Raw genomic sequence first — 18,729 nt, 5'->3', positions numbered from 1 at the left:
GGTAGTTAAATTGATGATCTTAGGACGCGTGCGTGGCTCGTATATTGGGACGGAGGAGGGAGTACTACCAAAAACATTTCCCGGGACATTTATTTTCATGGTTGTAAACATAAAGCTGTTTTCACAGTGAATATCCCCTTCTTATTAAAATGCCAAGGCACCTGATGATCTTATCATAACTTTAGATCATGGATTTCCTAGGCCACGTTTGGTTCTTAGGGAGATAATGCCTAGGGAAGCAAAAATCACGAACGCATTTTTTGTGTGCACAACAGCCACACAAGAATCCACGGGAGAGAAAGCAACCGGTGGGACACAGGAAAGCTCGTCTTCCAGACCCGCGAATGCTTGCGGCTTGCCCATGCTGCGGCTTCTATGGCAAGTCCCTCCCGTCCCGTGGTTCACATTTTCCTCACCGCCCTTCCATAGGCACGTGACCCACGTCGCAGATCCAGAAACCTGGAAATAACGCAGAGGAGTCAAAAATAAAAAATCTACGTCCCGCAGAACCTTTTTTTTTCCTTTTGTTTTGAGCGAACGTCTCGCAGAAATTGCACATTACACCACTCCTTGGGCGTCCTTGCGCAAAACACCAGTTGGATGAATTTTTTGCGGCTTTTCATCGTTGTTCGTCTAATCAATCAGGTGCAGCTATGTCCTAATGAGCTGTTTAGCCTCTTAAACCGAGTTCCTAACAGGTGGGACCCATGAGTCAGCGCCAACGTGGCCAAAGCCACCTGCCACGCTGGGACTTGGTGCAGCGCGGGCCAACGGACGGTGCCGGCCGCGCCGTCCGCCCGGCCCGTGCTGCGCCATCCGCTCCGCTTGCATCGCCCGCCCGCGCTGTCTCGTGCCGACCTCCCGCACGCCCGTCTGCCCGGCGCCCGGCGCCATCCGCCCGCCCCCTGCCGCGCCATCCGCTCGCGCGCCTGTCCCGCGTGGCAAGTGGCTTGGCCACGTTGGTGCCGATTCAAGGGTCCCTACCTATCAGAATCTCGGTTAAGAGGGCAAACGGCCCATTAGAACCTAGCTGCAAATGATTTAAACGAACAGCCGGTGAAAAGTGCAAAAAAATTCGTCCAACTAGTGTTTTGCACAATAACGCCCCAAAAAACTGGTGGACTGTGCAGTTTCTCAGACTCGCAGAACCTGGTAAGCATCTTGCTACTTGGCCCGCAAAGCTGGGCTGCGGGCCCTCCTGCGGCGGAGCTGACGTGGGCAATGCAAAAGAGGCCCGGCCCGCCTGGGCGAAACGGGGCTAATGACCCTGCGCGCTGCACGTTAGGAGGGCCCAGTTGTAATACACGCGAGGCCGAGGCCCAACGCGACCCTGCCCTTCTTCCCTGCTGCCGCCGCCGCCGGTCGCCAGAGCCAGTAAACCGGTGACTTGCAAGTCCCAACCGCCTCAGCCCCCTCTCCCAAAACCCTACCGCCCCGTGCCCCACTCGCCGCCGCAGCAATACAGGAGCCTCCCGGGCGGACGCCATGTGAGTTCCTCTCTTCGCGCTAGCAGCTCGCGGAACTGCTCTACCGCGACTGCGTCTCTCGCTGCTGTCGTCGCTTGTTGTTTGATTCGGCATGGTTATATGTTGCGCAGGTCGTCGCGGTTGTGCGTTAAGAACTTGCCCAAGGGCGCCGACGAGAAGCGGCTGCGGGAGGTGTTCTCGCGCAAGGGCGAGGTGACCGACGCCAAGGTCATCCGGACCAAGTAAGCGGCGTCGATTGTGCTCCTCGTTTTGAATTTGGGTGCTTTCTTTCGCTGCTAGTGTGGCAGTTTAATCATACTGTGGCAGTTTAACCAAATGATTCCTCTTTACGGAATGCATTATATTGCTCCCACAAGCATAAGATGAACGTTTGCTATAGAATATGAATGCATGATAGCTTCTCTTGGCCGAGAGAATACAAATCTCACAGCTTGCTACTTGTTTCCTGCATTGTTCAAACCTCGGCCGGCTCTCGTACACCTTACTACTATGGAACGTATAGGCATGATTAACCTGTTCTGCACCGCACCATATGCAACTCGATGTTTGGAGAAATTTTATTTGTAGTCTGAACTTTGAAGACTTTACATAAAATTGAATGGGTCTGCTTTCTGATAGGGATGGAAAGAGCAGGCATTTTGCATTTATTGGCTTCAGAACCAATGAAGATGCAGTGGAGGCCCTCAAGTATTTCAACAATACATACATTGACACTTCTAAGATCACCTGTGAGGTACTTTACTTTCTGAACGGGTTTCAGTCCTTTAATCCTTTTTTTCAACTTGACACGTTGTCTCTAGGCGATCGTATGAGACTCTAATGGGTCAAGGTTGAGGTGAATAGAAATGCCTTATAAATAATCGTGTTGTGTGACAGGTTGCTCGTAAGATTGGTGATCCAGATGCTCCTCGCCCTTGGAGCCGCCACTCTTTAAAAAAGCCTGAATATAATAGTGAAGATAAGGCTAACACTAGTGATGTTAATGCGCTGAAAAGTTCCAAAGGTCAAGGAATATCTATTGATGTCGGAGGTTCTAAAGACAGTGTAGTTAATGATCCCAAGTTAAAAGAGTTTCTTGAGGTTATGCAGCCCCGTTCTAAAGCAAAGATGTGGGCAAATGATACAACAGGTACCCTTGATGCTCCTGTTACTGAGTCTAAGAAGACTCAGAAGAGTGCTGCTGCAGTTTCTGAAGGTGATTCATCTTCTGAAGAAGATTTTGACGAGAAAATGACAAATGATTCGCCTTTGGAAGATGCTTCAGAGAAGCTACAAACTGAAAGTAAACGAGACAAAAATATGAATATGACAGATGCAGAGTTCTTCAAGAGTAAAATCAGAAAAAATTGGTCAGATTCTGAATCTGATGATGATGATTCTGGTGATCAGTTGGGCACCAACACTGATGATGAAGATTCATCTGATGAATCACTTGATGCAAATGAAAGGAATCAGCTGGTGGATCAGAAGAGTAATTTGAACCAGAAAAATCATGTAGCAGAGAAGGCAACCATGGAAGAGGTGGTTGATCCTGACAACCAAGAAAGTGAACATATTGAATGCGAACAAAGGGATGAAAACCATGCTAATCAAGAAAAGGAAGATGTGGAATCTGCTTCAATTACTGATGAAAAGCAGTTGGCACTGGAGACCGGCCGTTTATATATCTGCAACCTTCCATATGCAACTACGTATGTTCTTACTTGGCGATGTTACTTCAGATCAGCATTAATGTCTTATATTAAAGATCTAGCTGTTCACCTTGTCTTACAAGGAAATTGTTTGCTTATGTTTTCAGTGAAGATGATTTGGTGGAGCTATGCAGCCAGTATGGCGATGTAGATCAGGCACATATTGTTGTCGATAAGACCACTAAGCTCTCAACAGGCAGAGGTTATGTGCTTTTTAGCCTTCCAGATTCAGCAGTCAGGTAAATATTTGGCTAGGAACTTTATTATGTCCCATGTAAAAGGATGGACTAACTTCAGACAGCTCAGCTTACTGGGGATTGCTTAATCCTTCACTGTTTTCTGTTCTTACTACAGACATATTTTCTTCCTTCATACTTACATGATGCATCCGTGCATGACACCTTGCTATGTGCTTCGCAGGGCACTTGATGAATTGGACAACTTAAGTTTTCAGGGGCGACTGTTACGTGTTAAGGCTGCTAAACCACTAAATAATAACAAGTTCGAGTAAGAAAAGGAGTTCCTTTTGTGTAGTTTCCTTTCTTTGTTTGGCTATGCAAATAATGTTCTATTATTTACTCTTAAATTGTCCAGGTCTAGTCATGTTATTGACGAGAAAATGAATCTCAAGCAGCAAAAGTTGGAACAAAAGAAAGCTTCTGAAATTGGTGGGGATACAAGAGCATGGAACAGCTTTTATATGCGTCAAGATACTGTATGGTTATCTTCTAGCCCTGACATTGATTTGTTGGTTTCTTATTGGTGTCAGCTCAACGTTCATTTGTGTTTTCTGTTGATATAATTGTGTAGTTATGTACTGAATCACATGATAGTGTTGTCAAATATTTTCCTTATTATTCCTCTTAGGAGTTATTGTTTTGTTGAACTTTGTATAACTTTTTTTATGTCTGATCTTTCATGTGAACTGATTAAACACTTGCTTATGTACTTAGGTCGTTGAAAACATAGCCAGGAAGAATGGTATAAGTAAGAGTGAGTTACTTCATAGAGAAGCAGATGACCTTGCTGTTCGTATCGCTCTTGGTGAGACACATGTCATTGCGGAGACCAAGAAATATCTATCTAGGTCTGGTGTTAATGTCGCTGCCTTGGAAGAAAATACTTCCAAGAAAAATGAGAAGTTGAAAAGAAGCAATCATGTGATATTGGTAAAAAACTTGCCATTTAATTCGTCTGAGGAAGATCTCGCTGCGATGTTTCAGAAACATGGAAGTTTGGATAAAATCATTCTCCCGCCTACCAGAGTATTTGCCTTGGTATGTTACATCATCTTGCTTGTGTTATTCCACTTACCCACCTTCTTGTTGGTCATGCTGGTTGTTATACAACACTTTTTTGCTCTGCACATTCACTAGTTGACTTCATCACTTTGAAATGCTACATCTCCTTTCTCCTTTTGGAGTTATCCATATCTGTCTATCATGTGCTCTCAGAATTACCAAGAGGACTTCATGACATGTGCTGCAGATAATGCCCCCCCTTGTCTTCATTTATTTATCTTCAGTTAAATATCTTGATGTCTCAGGTAGTCTTTGTTGAAGCAACGGAGGCTCGTCACGCTTTCAAAAAGTTGTTGTATACACGATACAAGTAAGTTTCTGCAGTGGCTACTGATTAACAGTTAGTCTTAAATATTTTAGCAGATTTGGAGGTGGGCCTAGAAGCAGGACATTTGTGGGATTCCACTTGGATCGCTAATTTCAGTGTTTTAGAATTATATCTCTAGCTTGATTATATAAATCTGCAGTTTTATATTTCACAGTATGGCTTTGTTTTTGTACTGCAGGGATACTCCACTGTATTTGGAATGGGCACCTGACAACATCTTATCTCCTACCTCAATACATGTCGAAGAGGAGGAAACAAATGTCATAGGGGAGAGGATTGTTGCAAAAGCTATCGTAGACCAAACTGTGGAAGGAGTGGGTGCTGAAGAGATCGATCCTGATAGGGTGGAGGTGTGCAACTTTCTCGACTTCTATTTGTTATGACTCACAAGGAGCATATGCTATGTTTGTGTTTCTCACTGTACAGTTTATGATGGAACAGTTTTGTGTTCTCGGTGGCTACACCTGGCTGTGCACGTGCATGGCTGGATCAAGTCTGCTTAAAGTTCATTCGTTTGCTTTTGCTTGGAGATGATTACAAGTCTTAGTAACATACCTTTATTCATTGCAGTCCCGATCTCTATTCGTCAAGAATTTGAATTTCAAGACAACAGATGAATCCTTGAAGCAGCATTTCAGTACAAAATTGAAGATTGGGAGCCTTAAAAGTGCAACGGTATGGATATGCTTATGATTATCGATATCATTCTTGCATGTCCCCTCTCTTTAAGTCTCACCCGTCCTTTTTTGAGTGTCTGTTTAGGTGAAAAAACATATTAAGAAAGGCAAGAATGTTTCAATGGGATTCGGCTTCGTGGAGTTTGATTCGATTGAAACTGCAACCAGTGTGTGCAAGGATCTGCAGGTACCCATTGCGACCCCCTATGTACTTTTTCGCTTACATCAAATTGTGCTCATAGATATCCAGCATGCTAAATGATCTGCATGTTAATAGGGAACGTTATTGGATGGGCATGCTCTGATCTTGCAACTGTGCCATGGGAAAAAGGATAGTAAGACAGCAAAGAAAAATGAGAAGGATAAGAGTTCAACCAAACTGCTTGTGCGAAATGTAGCATTTGAAGCAACTGAAAAGGACTTGAGGCAACTATTTAGTCCATTTGGCCAGGTGAATGTCCTCCTTCTGTTATTGAAGGGTATTTGAAACTGAGATGAGGCCAAGAAGAGTATCATTAAGACTATTCCAATGCTTTGCCAAAAATAAGTGTTTCAACATAAATGGACTGTCTTTTCATTTCTCTTTGATCAACACCAGAAAGAGCTCTTTGCTTTCAGATTGGTTAGCTTTTATATTCTTCCAGAAACCTAACAAGTTACATTGACAAAAATAATTTCAGCTCAAAAGCCTCAGGCTGCCTATGAAGTTTGGAAGTCACAGAGGTTTCGCGTTTGTTGAATTTGTAACGAAGCAAGAGGCACAGAATGCTCTGCAAGCACTTGCAAGCACACATCTTTATGGCCGACATTTGGTATGAACGTTTCTTCAAGCTAACACACTACACTGGACGAAGGAACTATGTACTGACCTTTTTGCATTCATTTCAGGTGATTGAACGAGCAAAAGAGGGAGAGACCCTTGAAGAATTACGAGCAAGAACTGCCGCTCAGTTTGTCGATGAACAGAGTGGTTTCCAGAGGATGTCCAAGAAGAGGAAACAAACTAGTCTTTTGGACGAAGGTTCTGTTAAGTTTTCGAGGATAGTAGAATAATAATGTTCTGGAACTATAACACGAAGTAACAAAATTTTGACCGTGTTGTATGATAGTAGCACTCATTCAATGCAAGCCTTTTCTGTTTACTCTTCTTCTATTCATGCCACAAATTCACAAATACCAACACATCCTACTGTTCTCTCATATCACCGTCAGCCATTCTTGTTATGTCTGCAGTGTACATGATGATCTCAATTTTGTACAGTAATGGACTGCTTCATCTATCATCTATGCGCTATCTCTGCATCCGTATGAAAATCTATCTGGCACCTTTCTCTACTAATAAAGCACCAAGCAGCTGATGATGCAGGAGCTCCTGTCAGGTAAATATGTATGGAACTTATGTAATGTACAGCCATGGTATTCACCATCCGTCGAAAATCTTGAAGCCTCAGGGCTAGTGCAAACTGTTGGCAATCAACCCCTGCAACTGCAAGTATGAACAATCGCAGTTAAATTAAGCAAAGATACAGCAATAATCAATACCTACAATTTGACGCATATTTAATCTATGACTAGGATGTCAAAAGCAAAGATGAGATTCTCCATTACTTGCCTGCCTACGCTTGCACGGCCTCCTCCCTCAGTGGCCGGTTCTCGGTTGTCTGGCTGTCGAGAGGCATGTACTGCGACATGATCGCCATGACTTCCGAGTCCATGTATCGCTGCAACAGTACGCACGTCAATCACACGAAGTCAAGCAAGAATAAGTGGCTGCTCCCATTCGACGTTCGTTCTCAGTTCTCTGGAACAAAAGCTAGATTTTCTGATCGAGGAGGAGCCTGTCGTCCCAGATCCTTACCCTAAGCCTGTACTTGTAGAACGCGAACCCGACGATCCCGGAGCCGACGAGGCAGGACAGCACCAACGCCGTCGCCAGCCACCCCATCGCCGACGTGCTCTTCCCTACACACTCCACAACAACAGCATGTCATCAACAAGAAGAAGATGAACGCGAGGTCTTTGAGCAAGGGGAAGAATGAACTCACCGACGCAGGTGTCCTCGACCTTGATGTACAGGAGGCCGCTCCCGCAGCTGCAGTCGTAGCCGCCCCAGGTGTTCTTGCAGGAGCAGCTCGGGCAGGAGCACGCCAGCTTCTCTCCACATTCGTCAATGTCTGCATTGGCGGAGCCAGCCAAGAAAACAAGCCAGCCGTTTTGATGCGATTCTCGACAGAGAAAAGATTGCAAATGCTGGAGAGCTGGAAGTCAGTGAAAGAGGCAAGAACGGGTGCGCGCACCTTCGCAGTGGAGCCCGTCTCCCTTGAACCCCGCCGGGCAGCTGCACCCGCTCAGCGACTCCGAACCCTGCAAAGACGCGCCGGAAAAACGTCAGTCCGTGAGATCACAGGCTCACATGCACAGCAGAAATGCAGGAGGAGCTGCTTGTTGTTTAGAGTAATAGAGTATGGTACCGCGCAGGCAGAGAAGGTCTTGCCGTCCCTCGTGCCCTTCCAGCACCCGCCGTTGTCCACGGCGCAACGCCCGGGCCCGACGGCTGACCACGACGCGGTGTGGAAAAACGGCGGCAGAGGAAGAAATTCAGTCAGTCATGTTCAGTGGAATTGCGTTCAGAAGGACTAGTGGTAGAAGTGAAGTACTGTACCTTTGCAGTCCATGTACCCGTCTCCTTGGTACTGGACGCCGTCCACCACGGGGCACTCGCAAATCCTTCCCCTGTAGGTGTCCTGCAATTTATACGCATATATAAGTGTCCAACTCGCTGCCGAGAATTTTGTCATAAAAGTAGTTCGTTTTGGGGATGGTGTCGATGACATGTGGGGCCTTGACCCACGTGCCATTGCTAGGGTCGGTCACTTCTTTTTTTTTTTTTGCTGAGCTGCGAATTTTGCGGTGGAAGTTCAAATATCTCAGTGTTTCAGAGAACATGGGTGGGTGGATACCTTGCAGGCTGTGATGTTGGTCTTGTCGTCGCGCCAGCAGCCGCCGTTGTTGTTGAGACACTCGTCGGTTTCCAGGTCTGTAATAGCAGAGCATGCAAATTTTGCGATCAGTGATCGACACTGAAATGATACACAGTAATCCACCAGCAGCGGCTTTAGCACAAAAATACTTGAGGTGCTGAACCTTGTGTCAAGCAGACAGGAGGCTCGGTAGACTCCTTGAAACCAGCGCAGATCGCCTTGAGAACTGCAGTGCTTTCCAGTTTGCCTGTCAAGGAAAAAAATAGATTTTGTTTCAGAGAAGAATCAGCAGGTGTCTCGTAAAATGAGGAGAGCCATGAAGAAAATCACGTCTGAAAACCAGCACTCGAATCGAGTACAGTGCAATCTAGTGATCAAATTTGGAGAAATTTCGTACCACGATACTGCACGTTGTTGATCACCAGCGTCGGCAAGATGGTCACGTCCCCTCGGCTGCCCTGTCCAACCTGCCGGAGGGATCACAAAGGTAATTAGCAAAGGGATTCACCAAGAACACTCCCCCATTCCTGATCAACAGGCCAATTGACCAAACCTGAACAATCTGCTCCGTCCTGAGCACGTCATTGTCGGCGTCGGCCTCAGGATCCCCCATACACTCCTCGACCATCTCCACCGGCAAACCAAGGGAACTCACCACATCCCGGGCGCATTGCCGGCTATACTTCTCCTCCTTCATCGAGCACCTCACACGGTAATCCACCACGAAGTCCCACCAGACCCACGACACGTTCCTGGCGCTCGCCACGCGGTGCACGCAGAGCTGCCGCAAGTTCTCCAGCACCACGTCCTTGCCGTCGTACCCGGCCCCGATCTCCTGCTCCGGGTCCGGCGCGCAGTACCGGCCCTTGTTGATGCACTGCGCCTCGCACTGCCTCGTCTGCAGGTACTCCTCCGGGCAGAACCAGGTGATGTAGTGCGGCGTGAAGGCCGCGAAGCCGGACTTCTCCAGCAGCTGCGCGTGCCCGCGGAAGGACGACACGAAGGACTGCTGCTCGTCGCACCGTGCCCCGCACTCGTCGTTGCTGTTGGTCCAGAACTCGTACTCGACCCTGGAGTCCGGGTTCGGCATGGATTCGCGCCAGTCGAGCCGGATCACGACTTCTTCGGAGGAGGAGGAGGAGGAAGAGGAGGAATCGGCGGCGGCGAGGCGGAGGGCGTCGCCGAAGCGCTTTGAGATGAGCGCCGAGGGGGCCGTGATGTTGGCGAGGAAAGCCATGTCGGGTGTCTGCTCCTCGGGAGTGTCCATTGTCAAGAGCGGCTCGTCGACTATGTCGGCCACCAGCACCGCCGCCGCTCCCGCCTCCTGCGCGTTCCACGTCTTGAGCGCGAAGTAGCAGCCTGACAACATATGAGATAAATATATATTGCTTCGTTCCCGCCATTGTTGCGACAGTGAAGTTCTTACAGATGATGCATATATTCGTACATACCTCCGCGGTCGACGAGGAGGACGACGGGGCGGCCGGACCGGGACTTGAAGGGCGAGGCGGCGCCGAAGGGGTCGCAGCCGGTGGCGAGCTTGGCGTCCTGCGGGTACAGCACGACGCCCGTGAGCGTGCCGCCGTAGTCCGGGACGCCGTAGTTGGCGATGGAGGCCTCGTGATGGCCACGGAGCGAGCGCGGCGAAAGCACCTTGACGCCGTTCTTCTCCACCACGAACCGGGCCGACGCCGCGCTCGCCGCCACCACGACGAGCCACAGCGCAGCCGCGAGCCTCCTCCCGTGCCCCCGGGCCGCCATTGTTGCTCGCATGTCTGATCTCTCTCTCTCTCTCTCGGTCCTCTTCCCTTTGCTGTGCGCGTCCTTGGAATTCTTCGTAGGCTGGGTTAAAACGGGAGACGAAGTGGAGACGACATGGAATGGAAGTTAGCTAGCCAGGGAGGAGAGGAGACTGCCGGGATTACGAGTCTATCACGATGGATGCATTTTTCCTCGTTGCCCGAATTAGGGGCGTGGACTGTAAATTGGAGTCCTGGATGCCGAAACGTAGAAACATTCTACGCCACGTCGCTGTACAAGAACGGGATGATGTACTTTTCAATTGACCGGCGGCAAGTCTTCTCTTCAGAAAAGTATTTCCTTCGGTGGAACAAATACAAGGGAACTGTGCTGTTGCTTGCTTAGCACAGCAACAAGATATAATTATGGTCCTGGAAAGAGGTATGTTGTGCTCTGGTGGTTTCAATCTATTGTTTCCTGACCACTTCTTCTTTGTGTGCTCCATGAATCCATGATGTCTGAGGGGTGTAAGTAACCAACCAGCTTCCGGTCAGTCAGCGGGTGGGGATAATGATGGCAACTGGGCGTGTGGGTTAGATCTGATCCGACGTGTCAAGAACAACTTTGAGATATCAGGCACATTATTCTTTCAGTCTGGATGGTAGCATGGCGGACAAGCGTTTGTTTGATCAAGAAGTCAACTACTGTTGTGGTTCGGAAGCACAAGGATTTGCGTTAAATTTGTTTAAAAACATGTGATATGTGTGCACTGTGCACATGACAATGAGTGACTGGATGGATCTGTAGTTATGGCCTGCTTAACTGGTGGACCCTAGGATCTGCATCAGACAGTTTCATATGCTACCTAACGGAACATGGCCTAGTGAAACGTAACATTCTTTACGATTCGGTAGGCATGTTCAAGGCTGGAACTGAAGTACTGGCACACAGCGAGAAATAAGTTCTCCAACAAAGACGATACCAGAGGTAGAGGACTACAGTATATACAATTACGCATCAAAATCAAAAGAAATATAAGAGCTCAATGTAGTTCACCGCAAAGGGAAGGCCGTGTGCTAATTTGGTGAGTTCAAGTTCAAACGAACAAAGTAAGAACAGATGAACAGGGGACACTACTTTTGCCAAGTGATCATTCAAATGTTTCATATTGATGGTTAACCCTTCGGTGCACAAGTAGAATACGGTTACATGCGTTGTTCGAACTCACAAAACAAAATTGCATGGTTCATAACAGAATAGCTCACACAACTTCTACTTTTTCCCAAACCTTCCTTTCTTTCTAGCTTTCCTCTTGTCTTTCTTGATCTTCAAGTGGAGCTGCACCTTCTTCTTGCTAATGCTGCCTATTGGCTTCAAAACGGATCCAGACCTCTTGTTTCCATCATCAGCTATCTCCACTTCTGTATTGTTCATGAGGACAGCACATAGGTCAATAAAACAGATCAGGATGATGTGGAATTGAAGTTGATGAATCAAAGAACGCTGGCATGTAATTACAATCAGTAACGGTGCAATGCTTTTGTGACCTTGTAGCGTCCGAGCAAACAATTTAAAAATAAAAATGCCACAAATATTGGTACTTTCCTCCGTCCAACAAAGGATGTCTTAACTTTGACTAAATTTGAATGCATATATACACTAAGTCATGTCTAGATACATCCAAATTTTGACAAACTTGAGACATCTTTTGTTGGACGGAGGGAGTATGTAATTTCAGAAGTTGCACACAGTAGCATCCAACCCAAGCTATGGGATGCAGTATGTGAGCAAATTGTCACCATACAGCAGAAACAGGAAAAATCTAATTCAATCCATACATGAGAAATTTACTTACATACATGAAAATTGAGCAGCTAGGGCCTAAGACTAACTAAGTTTGAGAAAGTGCCTTCAGTTAAAGGGTGCTCAGTAATTCATCTTAAAAGAAATAACTAAAAGCAAACCATTTTGAACCCATGTGCTATATTTATCAGCTAATACATCTCCCAAGTACAAGTCTACCTCATGGCTACATTGAAGACAGTTTCAGACAAGGAATCAAAACAGCCCACAAAGACTGTTTCTACCTTGTTCACAAGAAACAAAACTAAGCACGAACCCGTCCTTACTCAAACCAATTCTACAGATTGTGCATGCAGAAGAAACTGGCAGATGCAGCTCCTGACAGGCAATGCCAATTTCAATAGAATCACACCTTACCACTCATCACTGCTACTGTCTGATGAAAGCTGGAGTACTTTACAGTTCACAGCTGAAAGCATACTAGCAAGTATTTTTATATAATTTCAATCACTAGCATGCGAATTCTATCATACATACAAGGTAGGAGTACTAATGATCCAGCCTTCTCCATGAAACAATACCAAACCAAACCACCAAGGAGAGAGGGGGCTCACCCATGGCCGAGGGCTGGCCGGCGGTGGTGGCAGCGTCGCGGGAATCGTGAGACGGCGGGGGGCCGCGGACAACAAGCTTGGGGGCCTCGAGGGCGGCGGCCTGCGCAGCGAGCTTGGCTGCCTCCTTCTTGTCGTAGAAGGGCTCCGCGATCTCTCGCCGCAGCGTCCGCAGCCGCTTCTCCCGCTTTGATCGCAGCGACTTCGCCATCTCTCTCTCGCCGCCGCAGCAGAGGGAGGACAAGAACTCTAGGGTTTAGGAGTCGGCGAAGAAGGGAAAGAGGCAGAGAAACGGGCCTTATTTTGGTTCTTGTAGGAACGGGGTTGCCTTGTCGTTTTGGGCTGGGCTGACTCGTCAGATGGCTGCGATGGCATTTGGGCCGGGCTACGTTACCATACTACAGCCTTTAGTATTTAAAAAAAAATACTACTCGGATCCTAAATTTTTAATTCAAATTTGCACAAATATGAATATATCTATATCCTTAAAATGCGAATAGATACATGTAATATTTCGACAACAATTTAGAATCGGAGAGATTACTTACTACGTTACTACAGCCTTAAGTGCGTTTAGCACCAGAAATTCGAGTTAGGCAATGATGTGTTGTATTTTTAGTACGTACTGTACTATACGTGGTTTACGAACAGGAGATCAAACCTGATTATAATCTGCCCTCCAGAGATACGTGACACATGTGGTAAGCAACACAAACTTGAAAGACAAATCACCAGCCTTGTTGCTCCGTGCATGTTACTGTCCTGTCGACTTGATGGTTAACACGTAACATGACATGACAGCACTCTGACATAGTGTGCCAACATTTTATTTTCGACTCCATTTTTATAAAGGACGGCTGGCTAGTTAAACATCTCATGCGGTTTATTACAGCAAACTTCTGACAAATACTCTTTTACGTGGCCTGGTAAAGACTAAAGACCTGTCACTTTTGCGGTGGTACATGGAGAAAGACTGAACTTCTCTGAACCCGTGCCGCAACTGCTACGGGGCGCTGTAAAACAGCCAGAGCCCACAGCAGCACAGTGTCACCGTCAAGGACGCATACTTTCGATCTCATTTTCATGGCGGATTGCAGCTTCTGTGGGAATCATTAATACTAGTGTAGTACAACTGGGTAGTATTGATTTCGATCCAGCGACCTGCCGACGGGTAACTACTGCATGTCTTTGGTCCTTTTGACAGCAACAGCAAACTACTGCATGTGTTTTTACTACTGACTCCTTAGAACGATCAAACACCAAACATATCCAAATCCGCAAACAAAAAAAATAGAAGATCAAACAATCCCAGATTCAGTTCATGCTGTTCCTGTTGACAAGTTTAGCCCTGTATTCCTCCTTGCAGTAATACTTGGTACATCTTGGGTAAGTTATTCGAGCAACTTATTACCGCACACATTTGGCAAACCAATCACAGTACAAAGGAAAATTAAGGTCGTCGCATCGTAGGATTACAAGTGATCAACTGAAGTTTCAGACGGACAGAGATCGATCGTTCATACGCTCCGAGGTTGATCAGGCAGCCTGCAGCAGGAGCGAGGCCCCGAGCGCGGCGCGGAGGGCGCCGACCTCGTCCCTGGGGAGCACGGCCGTGACGACGCGCCCTTGCCCGCCGGCGTCCGGCTGCACGAGCACGGCGCCCTCCTCGCCGACGCCGTCCATGCCGTACTCCACGTGGGCCGGCCTCCGCCCGTTGAGCTCCAGCCCGTACAGGTCCACCTGCTCCATGTCCACGAACGTCAGGTTGGCCCCGCCGTAGACCACCACGTCCCCCGGGAACGCCGCCACCGCGGCCGTCTCGTCCACCACGCTGTCCGCCAGTAGCGCCGCCAGATCGGACATGTCGGCCTTGGCTGGCGAGTAGCCCGTGGCGTCCACGTAGCCCACCTTCTGCTCGTTGGCCAGCGAGTTGCCGCTCCGGGCCGCCACGTCGGTCCTGACTACAGTCACGGTCTTCACCTCCTTGGTCACCCTGATCTTCGCCACCGTCTGCCACAGGAGCGCCGAGATGAGCTCGAAGGGGCGCCCCGTCGGGTCTTCCTCCTGCTGCAGCTTCTCGAGCGCCGCTTCGGTGACGTGGAAGGAGTAGCATGCCATGTCGGCGCCGGAGGGGACGAGCCAGTAGTCCTCCACGGGGCCGACCGGCTTCACGGAGCGCGGCGCGGGGGTGCCGGGCGGCGCGCGGTGTTGCGGCTCGTTCTTGGGGTTCACGACCACGTCGCCCGGGTTCTCGCCCGCGAGGATCTTGGCCCAGTGGTTGAAGCAGGTGGTGGCCGACGCCACGTCGCCGATCAGGTGCGCCCAGCTGAACCCCAGCGCCATCCCTCCGCATTTGAACTTCGTGATCTGCGTGCGAGCCAATCCAGTGCAAAGAAAGGAATGTCGTTAATTTAAAACTGGGAGCTTAACTGCAGTACTCCTGCTGCGCAAGATTATGCAGGGGTGAAGATCCTTTTTCTTTGATACCGAGTGATTTGAGCTTGGATCGCTAACCAAATTAAGCTGCCATTGCTCAAGAATACAAAGTCGACAAGACTGGGATTAATTAATTAAAACTTGACGATCTGGCCATAAGTTGAGACATGGTACGGTGGTCCTACGAGGTACTCAAGCTGATCATAATGCACCACACCGGCGTCGACAGTGGTCCATAACGATACATTCTGACTGCGAACACGCACCCTTAATAAATGATCATCCTGCAGCTAGCTACCGTGTGCGTGGTCTTACTTAGGTTCACTGTTGTCAAATCTAATCAAGCAGGTATGATTAACGCGACATCCGTGCTAGCTGAAGTACAAGAAAACAGCGTGTTGCTGAATTCTGATGGACCAAACTATTTTTTCGGGCTAGGATGGACCAAACATTACATTTCGAGAGACCTCGTTTAAATCTCTTTTGTTTCCTTTGATGTGTTCTTTTTGGTCTGTTAGGTGCGTGATGGGGAACCGGGGATGGGACAAATCTGATAATTGCTAGTACTACTCGAGGTCTGATAAGTGGCCACTGAGATGCGGAGTAATAATCGGACTGTAAAGGGAAAATGAATTAGAAAAAAAGTACGTGTATGTCTGACAAGCTACGGATTCTTGTCTCAGCCCGGCAGACGTACGTGGCGAAGTTAATACTGAACCGTGGTACGCGTAGATGCAGCAATGAATGGTCTCTACATCTCTACATCGCTAGCACCAACTTTTTCACCTATCATCCGTCACCGAGATTTACTACTCCGTACTCGATAAATTTCTGATCATGCAAATCAGATGTCCACCATTAAAACCGCCCCGCCTGCTAACTACTAGGAGTACACGGCAGCATACTCGCCGGCGCAGGTCATCAGTTCGATCATAAGTTGTTGATGGTTACAGCAGATATGCCCGCAGCTGCTAACCACACCGAAAGCTACATCATCCATGATTGATGAGACCACGATACGCCCCTATTACGCCGTGTCAAGAGCCAAGCCAGCCGCGCGCACACCGACCAAATCTCCGATAGAGACCACGGCAAAATACTAAAATTTGTAGTATTACAACATAAACAGTCCTCAGAGGCAAGTAATCAACCCGCGAAGATTCAACGATCGAGTTGTTTAACAAAGACGATAAGGCCAAAGAATGGACGAAGTAAGTGAGGATTGATGAAGGTGAATAATTGATTTACTACCTGGATGTAGAGCAGCGGGGAGAAGAAGAGCTCCGGGCCGAGCACCTTGTCGTAGCACATCTGCCTGACGCGGTCGACCGCGGCGTCGTCGTCGTCGCGGAGCCAGTCTTCGAGGGCGCGGTCGCACTGGGCCTCGACGATGCGGACGCCGCAGTCGTTGCACTTGACGTAGGGCCGGTCAGCTGCGGCTGCGGCGGCGTCGGCGTCGGCGTCGGGGCGGCGGACGCGGCCGGCGACGGGGTAGTAGGCGTCGAGCCAGGGGAACATGGGGTCCTTGAGCACCTTGGTGGTGACCCCGCGCACGGCGCCGTAGTAGTAGGCCCCGCGCAGGTAGTGCAGCCGGAACGCCATGTCCGCGTCCCCCAGCGCGTAGTTCTCCACCTCCGTCACCGAGCTCGGCACCACCGTCGACAGGCGGTGCCCGTGCACCGCCTTCTTCTCCTCCGCCTCCTCCAGCCCCATGCCGATCGCGCCGCGCAACAGCCCCGGCCGAGTTACTTGCTTTAGCTAATAAGAAGTCTGGCTCTGTGTGTGTCGGCCGTGCACGGTCTCGTGCCGGGTCGGGCGGGTGCAGGGCCGGTATTTATCGCGGGGAAGCCAGCCGCCACACGCTAGCTAGCGCAGTCCACAGGCGCAGCACATGTCGGGGTCCGGGGGGGTTTAAATACGGGCGCGGGTGAAGTTGGTTGGGGAGGTGAATGAACGCGCGCAACGACGAACGGTACATCATCAGACCGGGCCCGTGCGTCGTGCAGCGGCTTACTGTATTACGGTTTGCCGTTGCCGGGGCGCCGGCGTTGCAGTCGTGCTAGCGAAGCGGCACACTGTTTTGGCTAGCTGTTTTTGGCCGCGTCGCGTGCGGCCTGGTCCTCGTACGATCGACCGATTGCTCTTTGTACAAGGGTGGAGGAATGTAGGCGAATCAGATTGGATCTGCGTTATCGACGCGGGCGCAAGCTGTGAACAGTGTGCGCGCGACTGTTTGTAGTAGCTAGCGGCATTGAAGGTTTACCTACGCCACTGAACAACGTTTGTCTCCAAGCCTTAAGGTCATGGGAAGGGACTGATCAGGCCAACTAGTAGTACTATCATGCCAAGCTGTGGACCGTGTACGAGGGGGCAAGTACTTTTTTTTTCAACGTAAATGTAATATATTAATCAAAAGGGTTACAATCCTTGTTCATCACATTTACAACTTCGATTGGGTAATCACCCATCCTGCAATTTGTAGTGTCAGACAATCTACCACGTTTTGCCAAAAAATCACTAGCTTCGTAGCGAGAAATCTTGCGGACAGTGACCTCTCGGTGTGCAGTAGTAAGATCTTTGATCGCCAGGAGGAGGTCGCGATAGCCTGATCGAGAAGTATCCTTTTCCCCTAGCATCTTAACAGCCTCCGCGCAGTCCAGTTTAACATCAATAGGGCCACCTGCAGGCCTTCGGCGCAGGCTTTTAACTCTGCTTCCAGGGGTTCGTTACAGTGCTTGACCGACCTGCTTGCCGCCATGATTGGTCTTCCTCTGTCATCTTTGAGTACGAAACCAACTCTAGCTTTCCCCGAGTCCACAGCAAAGGAGCCATCAACATTAAGTTTGGTACGCCCTGGTTCAGGAGGAGTCCAGGGAGTTTCGGGAGTGCTATTCTGCAACTGTCTTGGCTGTTTTCCACAAATTAACGACATGTTTTCCTGTAGTGGTATCAGCGTTGGGGTGCTGTTCACATAACAGCAAGGTTTGGATGTAACTGGATAGGAAACGTCTAGAAGCTTCGATGGTAGTCCCGGGCTTGTCATGTGTGATCTCGTTGTGAACGTGCCAAACCCACCAAATGGTCATAAGAGTAACCAAGATCTGAATGTCAGTCATTTTTGCCAAGGCAAAGAGGAGCCATTCAGGTTCATTCCGAACAAATTTCTCCAGATCAAGCAGTCCCCAATCCTCTCGCATGGCGCCCCATAGTGATCTGGCATGGGGACACTTAACAAGGGCGTGGAAACAGTCTTCATCCTCGCAACCACAGAGGGTGTCAACGTTTCTGTGCTTGAGATTTACCTTTGTAGAGATTGCATTTCTAGTGACCTTCCAGGAGAAAGTTTGGACTTTGTGGGGGGGACTTTTGCTTTCCAAATCTTATTCCATATGGGCCTCTGACCATCTGGCAAATTACCCGTAGCACCTAAATTCTGCTCCACCATTTTTAAACGCAGAGCTAGATGATACGCACTCTTAACAGAAAAAACGACCAGACGATCCGGGTGCCAGGCCAGGGTGTCCTCCCAGGAGCGCGGAGAAGTTTTGATTTTCATAATAGCATCGCGGTCGATGGGGAGGAAGCACCGATTGACCTGCGTGATGTCCCATTCACCATTAGATTCCAAAAGGTCAGAAACCCTTTTTAGGCGGGAATTCCCTCGTTGTGTGATT

At 48.8% G+C, this 18,729-nt stretch overlaps 4 protein-coding genes across 4 annotated transcripts; 1 reads left to right on the top strand and 3 right to left on the bottom strand.

Annotated features, from left to right (window-relative positions):
* The first annotated feature begins 1,326 nt into the window (after positions 1–1,326).
* On the top strand, positions 1,327–6,626 carry LOC100827447 (multiple RNA-binding domain-containing protein 1). The gene is made up of 15 exons (XM_010242096.3): positions 1,327–1,487; positions 1,598–1,708; positions 2,106–2,220; positions 2,364–3,178; positions 3,286–3,417; positions 3,599–3,685; positions 3,773–3,893; positions 4,132–4,455; positions 4,725–4,789; positions 4,986–5,157; positions 5,378–5,482; positions 5,570–5,671; positions 5,762–5,935; positions 6,165–6,296; positions 6,373–6,626. Coding segments are annotated over exons 1-15 (2,622 nt in total). The 5' UTR covers positions 1,327–1,485; the 3' UTR covers positions 6,538–6,626.
* On the bottom strand, positions 6,603–10,497 carry LOC100827132 (vacuolar-sorting receptor 7). Its single transcript, XM_003581597.4, has 12 exons — positions 9,917–10,497; positions 9,019–9,824; positions 8,863–8,932; positions 8,629–8,712; positions 8,445–8,521; positions 8,147–8,228; positions 7,956–8,038; positions 7,782–7,848; positions 7,530–7,658; positions 7,343–7,446; positions 7,097–7,205; positions 6,603–6,970 (listed from the first exon to the last, which is right to left on the bottom strand). The coding sequence occupies exons 1-11, from the start codon at positions 10,236–10,238 to the stop codon at positions 7,101–7,103; spliced, it is 1,929 nt and encodes a 642-aa protein (XP_003581645.2). The 5' UTR covers positions 10,239–10,497; the 3' UTR covers positions 6,603–6,970; positions 7,097–7,100.
* An 826-nt stretch (positions 10,498–11,323) lies between these two features.
* Positions 11,324–12,912, bottom strand: LOC100833229. Its single transcript, XM_003580476.4, has 2 exons — positions 12,623–12,912; positions 11,324–11,626 (listed from the first exon to the last, which is right to left on the bottom strand). The coding sequence occupies exons 1-2, from the start codon at positions 12,828–12,830 to the stop codon at positions 11,478–11,480; spliced, it is 357 nt and encodes a 118-aa protein (XP_003580524.1). The 5' UTR covers positions 12,831–12,912; the 3' UTR covers positions 11,324–11,477.
* A 1,000-nt stretch (positions 12,913–13,912) lies between these two features.
* Positions 13,913–16,950, bottom strand: LOC100826828 (protein ECERIFERUM 26-like). The gene is made up of 2 exons (XM_010242095.2): positions 16,307–16,950; positions 13,913–14,986 (listed from the first exon to the last, which is right to left on the bottom strand). Exons 1-2 carry the CDS (start codon positions 16,766–16,768, stop codon positions 14,156–14,158), a joined length of 1,293 nt encoding a protein of 430 aa, XP_010240397.1. The 5' UTR covers positions 16,769–16,950; the 3' UTR covers positions 13,913–14,155.
* Positions 16,951–18,729: the final 1,779 nt, after the last annotated feature.

The sequence above is a fragment of the Brachypodium distachyon genome, chromosome 5 (genome assembly GCF_000005505.3).
Source record: "Brachypodium distachyon strain Bd21 chromosome 5, Brachypodium_distachyon_v3.0, whole genome shotgun sequence".
Lineage (NCBI taxonomy): Eukaryota > Viridiplantae > Streptophyta > Magnoliopsida > Poales > Poaceae > Brachypodium > Brachypodium distachyon.
This window is presented reverse-complemented; position numbering and strand designations above follow the sequence as displayed.

What these genes read in the sequence shown, in the direction of transcription:
- LOC100827447 (XM_010242096.3), top strand. An exon ending in CTTCCAGATTCAGCAGTCAG is followed by an intron (nt 3,418 to 3,598) that starts GTAAATATTTGG and finishes TGTGCTTCGCAG; the next exon opens with GGCACTTGATGAATTGGACA. An exon ending in ATCTTTATGGCCGACATTTG is followed by an intron (nt 6,297 to 6,372) that starts GTATGAACGTTT and finishes CATTCATTTCAG; the next exon opens with GTGATTGAACGAGCAAAAGA.
- LOC100833229 (XM_003580476.4), bottom strand. Translation starts at nt 12,830, where the DNA reads ATGGCGAAGTCGCTGCGATCAAAGCGGGAGAAGCGGCTGCGGACGCTG. An exon ending in CGGCCAGCCCTCGGCCATGG is followed by an intron (nt 11,627 to 12,622) that starts GTGAGCCCCCTC and finishes TGAACAATACAG; the next exon opens with AAGTGGAGATAGCTGATGAT.
- LOC100827132 (XM_003581597.4), bottom strand. Translation starts at nt 10,238, where the DNA reads ATGCGAGCAACAATGGCGGCCCGGGGGCACGGGAGGAGGCTCGCGGCT. An exon ending in TCCTGTCTGCTTGACACAAG is followed by an intron (nt 8,522 to 8,628) that starts GTTCAGCACCTC and finishes CTGCTATTACAG; the next exon opens with ACCTGGAAACCGACGAGTGT. An exon ending in CCAACATCACAGCCTGCAAG is followed by an intron (nt 8,229 to 8,444) that starts GTATCCACCCAC and finishes TATAAATTGCAG; the next exon opens with GACACCTACAGGGGAAGGAT.
- LOC100826828 (XM_010242095.2), bottom strand. Translation starts at nt 16,768, where the DNA reads ATGGGGCTGGAGGAGGCGGAGGAGAAGAAGGCGGTGCACGGGCACCGC. An exon ending in CCCCGCTGCTCTACATCCAG is followed by an intron (nt 14,987 to 16,306) that starts GTAGTAAATCAA and finishes GCTCGCACGCAG; the next exon opens with ATCACGAAGTTCAAATGCGG.